This window comes from Ictidomys tridecemlineatus, chromosome 1, assembly GCF_052094955.1.
Source record: "Ictidomys tridecemlineatus isolate mIctTri1 chromosome 1, mIctTri1.hap1, whole genome shotgun sequence".
In the NCBI taxonomy this organism is placed as follows: Eukaryota; Metazoa; Chordata; class Mammalia; order Rodentia; family Sciuridae; genus Ictidomys; species Ictidomys tridecemlineatus.
In genome coordinates this window covers 16,072,155-16,085,727 of record NC_135477.1, presented here as the reverse complement: position 1 = coordinate 16,085,727, position 13,573 = coordinate 16,072,155, and the positions used below count along the sequence as shown (strand labels likewise).

The window sequence follows — 13,573 nt, the reverse complement described above, 5'->3', positions numbered from 1 at the left end:
CTATATACTATGGATCAAATTGATGAGTTAGCTAATGAGTTAAATACTTGGGCAATAATCATGTGCAAATCTAATGTTTCATTTGATAACCACTTACCATCTAATCCTTTGTTGTCTTTTTGGTCTTCGCATCCTGTAGTTTTTCCAAAAAGACAAGAAAAACACCTATCATGAATGCTCCAAATATATTCACTGATGGGTCAAATAATGGTACAGCAGCAATAGTTACCCCTGATCAAACTTTTACATTTTTAGTACCCAAATAATCAGCTCAAAAGGTAGAGCTTAATGCAGTATTACAAGCTTTTGTGATGTTTAAAGATTCTGAATTTAATTTATTTTCTGATAGTCAGTATATATATAGTTAATGCTATAGAATCCCTTGAAGATGCTGGTAGGATTTCCCCTTCCTCTACTGTTTTCTCTTTGTTTTTCACTATACAAAAGTCTAATCTGGGACAAAAAAAATCCATTCTTTATAGGACATATCAGGGCACATACAGGATTGCCTGGAGCCCTTAGTTTGGACAATGATTTAGCAGATAAAACTACACATGACATACATATTTTTTCTAAGCTAGAAGAAGCTACAAATTTTCATAAATCCTTCCATGTCAATGCAAATACTTTAAAAAAGCATTTTAAAATAACTAAGGAACAAGCTAGACAAATAATAAAACAATGTCAAAATTGTGTGACCTTTTTATCACAAGTTAATCTTGGAGTCAATCCTAGAGGACTGATACCTAACCTACTTGGCAGATGGACATCACACACTTGCCAGAATTTGGAAAATTAAAATATTTGCATGTTACAATTGATACTTCTTCCGGATTTTTGATGGGCTCCCTTCATGCCAGAGAAAAAACTAAAGTCATTATAGCTCATTGCTTACAAAATTTTGCTGCTGTGTGCGTTCCAAAACAGTTAAAAACAGATAATGGCCCTGGCTATACTTCTACCTCTTTTAAACAATTTTTTTTTTAAAGAGAGAGTGAGAGAGAGAGAATTTTTTTAACATTTATTTTTCAGTTATCAGCAGACACAACATCTTTGTTTGTATGTGGTGCTGAGGATCGAACCCTGGCCGCATGCATGCCAGGCGAGCACACTACCGCTTGAGCCACATCCCCAGCCCCTGTTGTATGTATTGTGTTATGTGTGCACACTTGTGTTATGTGTTGTATGTCTGTATGTGCGTATGTCCATATATCATATATGAGGAGTGCTCATGAAAAAATGGATCCAAATTTTTTTTTATTATTTACGTGATTTAAATGGTTTAATTTAAATTAGGTAAACAGCTGTTGAGGATTGTTTTAATATGTGGTTAACAGATCTGTTTGTTTACTTTCATCTTTCCTTTTCATTATATCTAATTCTATTCAGGATACTAAATTGTTTAGAAAATTGCCTTTTTTTAGTGCCTGCTGGAATGTTACATAATTTTTTTTTTTTAGCCATCATTGCCAGAATTCCTATCTTCATCCCAGTGCCGGTGAAGACAAAGATAAAACCAAAGTATAGCTTCTGTGATAGCTATCACAATAAACTGTATAAACTGATGCATCAATGAATAATATAACTCAACAAGTGATGCTCAATCAAGGAGTCGATTTACTTTGGGAGGAAATGGACATATTAAATGGATTCCTCTGCTTTGAACTACTTGCAAAACTTGCCTGGACTATGTATCACTTGTATGCATTGTGAATTATCTGTTGGTGCAGTGAATTGTGGTAGTGCTGGGGTATCTTTGCTGATGGTGTCATTGATGGTGCAATTTTTCCAAAAGGAGCCGTCAATGGCTTGATATCGTGGCATTTTGTATCCTTTCCTTTCTGCTTGTAGCAGGTTGTTTATGGTGTTTGTGTAAAAACCACTATCCACAAGTATGGCTAAATGCTGGGCCGGTAGTCAATGATGGGTAAGATCCAATTGCAATGGTACCAACCTAAGACAGGAGGCTGACGCCTTGAGGTCAGCTCATCCGATGACTGGTAAGGACCATATGTAGTATTAGACAACCTATGACAGGCATGGTCCCTAAGCCACATACTTGTTGTTTAATTAAACAAAAGGAGGGAGATGTTGAGAGCCACAACCAAGTTGGGATGGTGCCTGGCATTTTGCCAGAAGGAGTGGTTGGGAGGTGATGCCAGCGAGCCATTAAGATGATGATAATTAAGTTAAGCTGTGTATATTTATTAAGATAATGACTGATTGATGTAACTGGATGATGCTAAATCGAAACAAGTTGTGTATTCAGTTGTGTATATAAATCTCTGCTGTCTGGCAATAAGGCGGCTCCTGCTACCTCGGGTGCCCGCTACTTTTGAGTTCCTGTTGGTTCTCGTGGAGTTTCCGTGGGGTTCTAGAGAGTTCCCGTTGGGTTCGGTCAATAAAGTAGTTCCTGTTTGAACCTACAAGTGGCTCGTGACCTCCCGGTTATTTGTGCCCAGCCAGACTGCGGCAAGCCTCTTACTTTTAACCTTGGATCAGAGCTTGGAGGAGCAACATTCACGAGCTTGCTTGCCCTCTCCCTTGCTCAGACTCTAGAGGGCAGGCACCAAGCCTCAGCCTTAGAAGCATATTTGAATCAGACTTTGCTTCTGAGGCCCCAGAAGCTGAGGAGACACAGCAGGTGTTAGCAGGAGCCTCACGGGGGTCTGAGCAGACCACGTGGAGCAAGTCTTCAAACCAGGAGCTGCCAAAGAATGGCTGCCAGGCCAAGTTCAAGTTTGAAGTCTCAGCACGTGCGAGGACACTTCAGCATTCTTTCTTGGATTGAGAGAAACTATCCAATGATGATGGTGGTAGATGCGAGCATAGTTTTTATAGGGTTGTGAAGGTGGAAAATCACTTTGGAATTAATAGGAAGGTAGGAATTTGAAGCAAGATCACTTTCAGAAGGAACCTACAACTTTGGGGCTCCCGTGAGGCCCTTGGTACCCTCTGCTTCTCCGGGTCGCCTTCTTTGCCCAGAGTCTTCTCAGGCTTAGCTCTGTCTTTTTGGTCAAATTTCCATGATTTTATCTGGGATCTGATTTCGATGCCTTCATCATGAAACTTGCATCTTTTCTGACACTATAAAAAAATTAATAGGAAGTTACACACCTTAGATAACAAAAGAGAAATATAAAATATACATGCTTTTACAACTGTACAAAAGAAATGATCTTTCTGACCTTGGGGGGCGGTAGGTAAGGATTTCTGAACACGTGTACTCACAAAAGCAATAATTTTTAAAGGTTTGCAGGGGGCAGTGGTACCCACCTGTAATCCCAGGTGCTCAGGAAGCTGAGGCGGGAACATCCCAAATTGGAGTCCAACCTGGCCAATTTAGCGAGACCCCGTCTCAAAAATTAAAAATAAAAAGGGCTGGGGATGGAGTTTAATGGCAGAGTGCCCCTGGTTCAATCCCCACCACCATCAAGAAATTTTAAAAAGTTGCTGAAATTAAATTTTTCTGTTCATCAAAATACACCTTATGTGAGTGAAAAGGAAGCAACACGTAGAGAAAAATGTTTGTAAAACTGTATATCTGCCAAAGGACACTTATCTAGAATATGTAAATAATTCTTAAAAATCAATAGGGAAAAAACAGACAATCTTTTTTTTTTTTTAATATGTACATGACAGTAGAATGCATTTTGGCAGAATATACATACATAAGTATGACTCATTCTATTTAGGTTCCCACTCTTGTGGTTGTACATGATGGAGTTACCCTGGTCCTGTATACCAACCCCAGGCTAGGTAAGTTAGGTCCAATTGATTCTACTGTCTTTCGATACCCCACCCCATTTTTTTTTAAAGCACCAAAAGATGAAACTGGGACTTGAAGAATTTGACCAAATAAAAGTGTAAAAAGATGCTTTACATTATTAATTACCAGGAAAATGCAAAGCCAGGCTACAATTATGTACCACTCTACATTCACCATGAAAGAAAAAAAAAAACAACAAAAAAAAACCTGGCCATACCAGCAAAGCCACTGGATCTCTCTGTATGCTCCTGTATAAATGGGCTCAATCACTCTGGAGAAGTATGGTGCTATCTATTAGAGCTGAAAATATATCACTTTTCAGATATCATTGGAATCTGTTCACTTAGAAATGCATTCATATATTAACAGAGACAAGTACAAGACTATTCATCGTAGCCCTGTTAGTGTTGGCTAAAAACAACCTGAAGTTTTGCCTACAGCAGTGTGCATAAGTGAACTTACATTCATTGTGTATATGTATGTATTTGTATACACAAACATACATATATATTTATACCTTTATGTAACCATTTTATGCAGCAAAATACTATACAGCAATGAAAAAAAACTATCATTACTTTGTCGAACCTCAAAGACCTAATGTTACATAGAAAAGTTGGAACCAAAATACCTTATGACTGACTCACTTGTACGCTAGACCAGAATAAGCAAGATTCATCACTTTTTGCTAAATCTGGAAACCCCAGTTTAAGGGAATATTGACTTTCAGGGGACATGAGCATAGCTTCTGTGACCCTGATGCTATTTGAGATTGTAGTTACATGGGTGTGTCTATTTGTAAACATTCACCAAGGTGAGTGTTTGAAATTTAGCACTTTACAACCTGAATGTTATACTTCAACAAAAAGTGTTAAAACTTAAGTAGAGCAATAGAGGAAGAATCATGAGTCCTGGGTTCAACTTCCAGCTCTCATGGACTTGAGTGACTTTGGTCAGGGTCTTCAAGTCTCAGTTTTTCCATCTGTGAAATGGAAATAATTTTAGTAAGAGCTAATTCTACCAACAGTATTTTATTTTTATTTTTTTATTTTTTGTGGAGCTGAGGATTGAACCCAGGGCCTTGTGCGTGTGAAGGAAGCACTTTACCAACTGAGCTATAGCCCCAGCCCATACTAATAGCATTCTATGCAAACAAAAGCAGAAGCATTGGGAGTGTAGAAACCTTGCGGATGACCCAGCTGGGAAGAGACTTTGACAGGTTCAAAGGCATATCCTTCCATGCCTTTGATTGCCACGCCCCATGGCTTTGGTAATGGAATGTATTTCTTAAATTATAAAAGACTCCACACATGTAAGACTTCACTTGTGACTATTTAAGGGGGAAATTTTCATAAAGATTCTAGAAATTATTTGCAAAAATTTAAGCGTCTGGGGGCTGGGGATATAGCTCAGTTGGTAGAGTGCTTGCATGCGTAAGGCACTGGGTTTGGTACCCAGCACCACAAAAAAAAAAAAAAAAGAAAGAAAGAAAAGAAAAAGAAAAAAAAAATAGGCATCCATGCATTTTCCTGGTGAATTAGGCTCCCCCTAGCTCAAATTCTCCAAAGGCTTTCTTTTGTTGTTGTTGTTGTTTTGATTATTTGTTTCGTACCAGGGATTGAACTCAGGGGCACTCGACCACTGAACCACATCCCAGACCTAATTTGTATTTTATTTAGAGACAGGGTCTCACTGAGTTGCTTAGTGCCTCACTTATTTTTGCAGAAGCTGGCTTTGAACTCGCAATCTCAGCCTCCTGAGCTACTGGGATTACAGGCATGTGCCACCGTGCCTGGTTTAGAGTCTCAAAGACTTTCTGACCCCCTCCCCTCAAAGTGGAAGAGTAGATGATGTCTGGTCCGAAGGAGGCCATCTGGCCCAGCACACTCCGCAGTGGTGGCCTCAACTGGACTAGCGTTACCTGGAATTCTGCTCTTGGCTTTGACCCAGTCTTCCTCCTTTCCTTCCCCTTTAGCCAGGGGCAAACCACTCTGCCACTGAGTTGTCTCTTTTTTGAAAGCCAGGATGTCTAGTGGGAAGGTGCTCTTGCTTAATCAGTGTTTGCAAAGGGCTTTATCAAGAGGAAGCCTTGGGGCTTTTGAATTCTGTGTGCTGCCTTTGGGGATTGAGGGAGGAAGGGGATAGAGACCCTCTTTGGCTGGAAGGACAGCACCTCAAAGAGATCCTAAAAGATCCTTGGAACAACTGCTCAGCTTGTTTTGGGACTTGGTAGTCACTATTATGGATTTTTTTTTCTTCTTTCCTTTTTATAAGGAAAAATTTTAGCTCTGGATGGAACAAGTAGGAGGAAGAGAAAGAGAAGCCAAAGCTCATTGGGCCATCCAGGGTGCAGGGCTGGGTTAAATCCTGGTATCCCATCCCCCACCCCTGGAGAGCGAGGCAAGAAAGGGCACCTACCCTACTGACATGCTCAGCGTGATCAAGACAATTCCTTCCAAGGGTTCTTTTGCTGACTCTTAACACCATTCACATGTAGATACTACATCCCCATTTTACAGATGAGAGAAGAGAGAATGATTTATGAAGGGACCCAAGGGCACATATCCACACAAAGGGAACCTCAGATGTAAACCCTCTGGTGAGGTCAAGATGCCCCTCTCATGGGGCAGAGGTTTTCAACAAGGGGTGTAGGGGCGTCATGGAAGGAAACTCCCCAGCAGGTTCCAATCCAGCACCTCAGGGGCTGGGGAGAAGGGATAAAGTTCCCTCATCATTACAGAACTGAGTCACCAGAGTAAGTCTCCAAGAGGTGGGGACAGAGAGCAGTGTCTCCCAGAGAGGACAATGTCTTCAACCTCCAGAGACATTTCTTAGTGTCACAAGCAAAGGGGAGGCTTTCCACTGATGGGTGGGACCCTGCTTGGTGTCCCACAACGCCCAGTGCAGCCCTCAGGTCACAGATTTCTTCAATTCAAAATATCAATAGGGCTGGGGCTGGGGCTCAGTGGCAGAGCACTCACCTAGCACGTGTGAGGCACTGGGGTAGATCCTCAGCACCACAGCAAAAATAAGTAAATAAAGTATTGTGATTATCTACAATAAAAATATTTAAAATCGGGGCTGGGGATGTGGCTCAAGCGGTAGCGTGCTCGCCTAGCATGCGTGCGGCCCGGGTTCGATCCTCAGCAGCACCACATACCAACAAAGATGTTGTGTCCGCCGAGAACTAAGAAAAAATGAATAAATGTTAAAATTCTAAAAAAAAAAAAAAAAAAATATTTAAAATCTATCAATAAGCATAGAGATTGAGAAACTGGTGTAGAGGGGACTGTTTCGGGGGACAGGGTATGACAGGGAGTAAGCTGGGGAAGAGCCCAGGATATCCCAGAAGCAGTAAGTGGTGGGGAGGAGCAGATGGACTTGGAAGACCAACGTTATCCCTCTTCAATGCAGCTGGGGCTGGGCGTGAGTTGCTTTAAAGGAATATATTAATATTTTTTTCCCAGAATGCCACAGAAAAATCACAAGGCTGGTTCTGTGGTCAGCTTGACCAGGATCCAGTAACTTCTTCAAAAGACCTGGAGGTGGAGTCAGTAAACTTGAATTCTAGTCCTGGCCTGGCCACATCCCAGCTATGAGAACTGTTAGAACCTCAGTTTCCACTGGGTCCGGTGGCCCACGCCTGTAATCCCAGCAGCTCAGAAGGCTGAAGCAGGAGGATCACAAGTTCAAAGCCAGCCTCAGCAACTGAGTGAGGCCTTAAGCAACTCAGCAAGAGCTATCTCTAAATAAAATATAAAAAGGGGCTGGAGATGTGGCTCAGTGGTTGAGCACCCCTGGGTTCAAGCTCTGGTACCAAAAAAAAAAAAAAAAAAAAAGAACCTAACTTTCCTTACTTTCAAAAACGAGGATAAATATATTTGCTTTCTACTTCATAAGGTGTTGCAATAGCAAGCAGACAATATACGTGCAAAAGGGCTCTGTAGGACAGTCCCTTGCAGGATGGTGGATGTTCCTGTGTGAAATCTGCCTGCAGATTTCCAAGCATATTTTCCATGGATGAGGTTCATTGCTTATTTTATTTTATTTAATTTTTTTGGTACTGGAGGATCGAACTCAGGGACACTTGACCACTGAGCCACATCCCCAGCACTGTTTTGTATTTCGTTTAGAGGCAGGATCTCACTGAGTTACTTAGCACCTTGCTGTTCCTGAGGCTGGCTTTAACTTGAGATCCTCCTGCCTCAGCCTCCCAAGCTGCTGGGATTACAGGTGTGTGCCACTGTGCCTGGCCATTGCTTATTTTATACTGAAGGAATGAAATTGAATCTTTTTCATTTGTGTGTGTGCACGCATGTGCATATTCTTGTGCTGAGGATTGAACCCAGGGCTTTCAGCCTGCTACAGACATGCTCTACTGAGCTACCCCAACCAATCCATGTGCTTAGAAACTCAAGTATAAGCCAGTTTGACAAAAAGAGGTTAAAATTACATAGTAGGTGCCCCATTAGCAATGGCTCCTTGAAATATCCCCAGCCTGAGTAGGTATGGATACAAGAGAGAAGGTAGAAGAAAGAGTTTCTTTCTTCAAATACATTGTTGTCAATCTGATAAGGCAAATAACTCATGCCTAGTTGTAAGACAAAAACAAAGCACCCACAGAAAAGTGTGAAAATGGTAGTAAAAATTCCCCCCAATTCTATCATCTGGGGAGAAAAAAAATGCTGATATTTTAGAATATATCCTTTCAAATGTTTTTAATGAACAATCACCTTTCCCCCCCAGAGAGCCCTGAAGTACATGTTATTTTATAACAAAGCAACAACATGACGCGAAGCCAGATCACATTAGAAAGAGTCAATTTTTTTTTAGTTGTAGATGGACACAATATCTTTCTGTATTTTTATGTGGCGCTGAGGATCGACCCCAGTGCCTCACACGTGTGAGGCAAGCGCTCTACCGCTGAGGTATAGCCCCAGCCCCTAGAAAGAGACTTCTTGGGTAAAAGAGGGTGGACTGTCCAGGCCTTCCCTAAGGAATGCCCTGCCCCTTCCTGATAGGACCACAGCCCTTGCCACCAGGGGTTGAGGGTGGGCTGGCTGAAGGGAGAGGGGTGCAGTGGGACCTCTTTGGGTTCTTCTCCACTCAGCCATCCCTAGGAAGCACGGCCGAATCTGGGTGAGCGCACACGCTCAGACCTCACGTTTCCACGAGGGTACCTCTGTTCCTTATGTGGTTTTGGGGTCATTATAACCTCTCACTCTCAGAATCCTGGAGCCTTTAAGAAATAACGATTAATGATTTCTCTCCTGCTCTAGGTATTTACAGTGCGCCCTGAGGCTACCAAGAAGCTGAGTTTGCTCAAGATGACAGTCAACCGGAAACCTCTCTCTGTGGCTGAACCTGGCGCTGCAGGCTGTTGTCTACACTGAGATCCAGACTCACTCTGGACTCCAGAACTCATTCACTTAATCTGCTTCCTTTGCCCCAACCAAATGAGTGTTTATTAGGAAACATGATCCACTCCCACCACTGGAATTGACAGAAACAACTGGGGTTTTGCAAGGGAGGAGGGAAGAGCTGTTGATTTTAATCCAGTGTCAATTGATTTGATCAGCATAGAGGGAGTCCTTCCTCAGAAAACAGGGACTCACACAGCTGTGGGTTCCTAGGGTGACCAAACCTGAATTCTTCCCACTCTGGACCTGGGAGTCTCCTTGGATCCTTCGCCTCCTCCATCCCATAATGCTTTAGGTCTGAAGCAGGTGTGTCAGCCCACACCTAGATAAATTACAAGGGGGAACAATGGCATTGTCCTCTCCTGAAATTTCACCTGCTCTGTCCCTTGAACACACATAAGCCACCTTGTGAGATTGCTCAATGCTGGCTGACATGGTCTTTACCTCAATTTAAAGTGCCCCTGCTTTTGTGCAAGGTGCATTGGTATGCATGATGTTTTTGAACATAGCAATGGGTCCTGAGTAGGCAAAGAAGCTCTGTAATACAGGAGGGGGTCACTGAAGATACTTTAAAAAAGGAAAGAAAGGAAAACCTCCGGCATTTTAATATGTTAAATAATACCCCATTATTAATTCTAAAGACTTCTACAAATCAACCTAGATGAAACTTTTTTCACCTTTTTCCTGCCTTTTCCCCTTTCTCAGAAACATTTAGACCTACCCCATGGCAATGACTATCAGGAAGTCTCTGCCCTGTGTATCAGGGTAGCACAAATAATTCAGCAAAAAAAGCAGCCGGGATCCTGTAGCCTGGCATTAGGATAAGTATATCTTAAGAAAGTTCTTATGCAGACTTGGCTTCAGGCGATAAAACGTCATAGACGTATAACTGTAGCAAGGAAATTTCTAGGGAGCAAATTAGGCTGAAAACATCTTCTAGAGACAGCAAGAAAGGAATCGTACACCACCCCAGAATAAGGCAAGTTATGCAGTAAATGTTTCATTTATTGGCTTTCTTCCATCACCATTAGGGTTAAAAGACATCTTGTCGATAGGAAAAGTATATTTACCGGGGACTGATGTCTTCCGAATGCTGTTCCTGTCACAAATGCCTACAGCAGTAGTGATCGGCTTATGAAAGCAGGTGACGAAGCCTGCACAGATGTGTACATCTCCCCATTAACCCTTGGATCATCGGGCATTATTGTCACTTTAATGCCTGGACCTGCTGTTAGCTGAGCAACACGATCAAGCCAGGTGCTTCAGAGAAGCATCAGAACCGACGGTTGTCCCTCAGGGTTTCCACGAGGTGGGCATGTGCCTTTCCAAGTCTCTTGATGGAATCTTTTGGGGAGGGGGGGAAAAGGACGCCTATGAAGTGGGCCCTTTTGCCGACCCCTCCCTCTGGCTAAAACTAAAAACTCTTGGGTGTCGGATTTGTAATGTTGCTTTGTTGGTTAAGGGAGGAGCTTTCCTCAAAGTCCAAATAAGGAACCATCACCCACGCAGAACAAAAAGCAAACAGAAAATCTCCCAGTGGAATCAGGACTTTGGGTTCTAAACATTTCCCCATTTTATAGCTTCCTTGTGTTTTTGGATTCTTTTTTGGCTTCCCTTGGCCAGGCTTGCTCCCTGCACAGATAAGTCTAACACAGTGGGTAACAGATCATCCATCTCGGAACCTGGATCTTTAAAGGGAAATCACACAGGAACACAAACACACACTTGGCATGCATGTACACATCACAGTCAAGGGTAATTTAGGAGACTCTTGCCGGGTGGTTGGGGGAACTGAATATGGCTGTCAACACGTGCTCCCTCCTTCTGGTAAGTCTAAGCAGACTCTCCTTGTTCTTCCTAAATTCCAAAGCCAACCTCTCAATATGGTTTGTCTTGTTTGCTGGTGTGCTGTGAAGCTCTCGGACATAACTGGGGTGTGGGAGGAGACTATGGAATCGGACTCCTTGAACGTTCAAAAGCACCGGAGAAAATATCCAGTCCAACCACTCCCCCCTCCAGGTAAGACCAGACCAAGGGCCACGGGACGCACGGCACACGGCAGCCTATCTCCACAGTCCCCAGCAAACCCATTCCACTATTTCAATGGGCCTTGAACATCCACCATAATGTCCTTCATAGGAGACCAATACCTGAAAGGGGATTGATAGGAACTAACTTCCTTTTCAGACTCACCAATAGGGATGAGGAAGGACATACACCCTGGGACAGTGACCTGTTCCCTTACCTTTGAAGGTAAAATGCAGAGCAGGTTACTAATAGCAACACACCTCCACAGAGGGAGATTTAAGGGAAGGAGGTTGATGGGGAGGAGTCAACAGAAGTGAAGAGGCAAAAAGGGGTAGAGGATGAAGAGGAGGAGAAAAGGGGGCGGAGGGACCTGGGCTCCCCAGGAAGGGGCTCCATGGGAGAAAGGTACAGCTGCTCCCACAGGCTATTGTCCATTTCCCATATGCAAAAGCCATGGTGCCAGAATCCCTTGGGAGGCCCAGGCTAACATCAGAACCACTCTGTTTTCCCCCTTCTGTTTTTAGAATTTCTGCCACTTGGGCAGAAGTTTTGGTCTCATAAACCAAGAATTGTCAGTGTCTAGAGAAGTTGCTTCAACACTTGAATACAAGCCAACTGTTGTTTAAGATTTCTCACCAAATCTATAAATTACATGTCTACATTGTGGGCCAATCTGACCTTTTTTTTTTTTTCTTTTAAATATTGTATTACCTTGTTTCCTGCCAATTGCAGTTCCAATCCTGCCCCTCCTCCTCCTCCATCTGGGCATCCCCATAAGCCCTTCCAGAGATCAGGGGTTATTGACCCTCTGAGATCTTGCTGGTCTCCCCACGCCTTTTTATAGCACAAAGCAATAAAATTAAATGTGGCACATGTGCTATCATAGAATAACTTTTAATTGCTTAATTAAATCAGAGATTTAAGGAAGGCAAGACTCAAGAGTTCTTTTTGAATGAAAAAAAAAAATAAGGATATGCCAAAAAGGATGAGATTTCTAATCACTGGAAAAAAGCCCTTAGTATTTACATGTGATAAAAATGCAGGCCAGTACATTAGAAACAATCAAGACACTCTTTAAAAATTTCTATTCAATATATTTATGAGTTTTTATTATACAGGTAGTCCCGTAAGGGACACAGAAGACCTCATTATCCAACTTAATTCAGATCAGGGTTAGAGTAAAACAACAACAACAAACCTACCCCACAGGACAAAGAAATTGCCATAAAACTGAGTTACTATAAATGTGTTCCAGTTCAAGTAAATAAGCCCCTAAACCAGGCCTTAGGAAAGTCTACACTGTATATAGACAGACTTAGCACAACAAGCATACAGGTGACAATTACCAAGTGTGCAAAGCTATGGTCATTTTGCTAAATGTGTAAATCTAAAGGCAACCACCTGAAAAGACCTAGAAAAGGAAACTGTTAAATCCATTTGTACATGGATTTAATAGTGAAGCATTTCATTCTTCATGTTTTTACTTGGTGTCTTGAAATAATCCCCTTTCTGTCTCCACTCTCCCTCTTAGACACTGTGCCTGCCTTATTTATTTATGAACTCTGAAGGTTACTCCTACCTGCTGAGACTAATTAGCCCTGTGCTTTGTATCCTATGCAATCCTGTCTGATTAAATGTACACATTTGTTTTACTTCTTTTCAGACTCCTTCTCACTCTACTTCTGATTTTCTGATTAATATTAAAGTTGGGAGTTACAGTGATTCTCCTCTGCCTCCCCCCAACCCATTTTTATTTTGCCAGCATCTTACTCTTTCGTGTGCAAATGTGGTTGTGAATTTTTTTTTTTTCCAGTGCAGGGGAATTCGTTGGCCTTGTCAATCTCGGTATCATTATTTTTAGTAGTCTTCTTTCTGAGACCTTAGCCTATAAAACAGTTTTGCTGAAACCCCAACTCTCTAAATATTACATGGTGAATTTTGCTTTCTTTTGGAAATGTAGGTGCTGATGGGCCAACTGAAGAACAGGTGAGTTTATTTATTTATTTTTTATTTTAGGGAAGGGTGTGATAATTTAATACACTGTGGATTCCAGAACAAGGTTGCTCCTAATGGGCAATTTGCTAATTCCTATGGATTTATTTATTTATTTTCTTTTTTGTTCCCTTTTCAAGTTGTAGTTTCCGGTCCACTTCTCATTGGATACTTGCAAGAAAACCAATGTTTCTGTTCCATCATCCAGGAACACTGCTAAGGGACCTGGGCCTTCCCCTTTAACATAATTCCTTTCCCCATTTTGTAGCAAATCAACTTGATCCCCTGGAGAGAGCCTAACAATCAACAAATACCGGTCTCTCTTCCCAGGTTTCCCACCTCCTCCCTGAGGTCTTCCAGCATG

At 42.2% G+C, this 13,573-nt stretch overlaps 1 protein-coding gene across 1 annotated transcript in view; it reads left to right on the top strand.

Moving 5' to 3' along the window:
• The window catches only part of Vti1a (vesicle transport through interaction with t-SNAREs 1A), a 461,587-nt gene extending 448,718 nt beyond the window's left edge, over nucleotides 1-12,869 (top strand). The window contains exon 8 of the mRNA XM_040272255.2: nucleotides 9,049-12,869. Coding sequence (XP_040128189.2) covers nucleotides 9,049-9,085 — 37 coding nt within the window. The 3' untranslated portion in view covers nucleotides 9,086-12,869. The remainder of the gene's footprint in view (nucleotides 1-9,048) is intronic.
• Nucleotides 12,870-13,573: the final 704 nt, after the last annotated feature.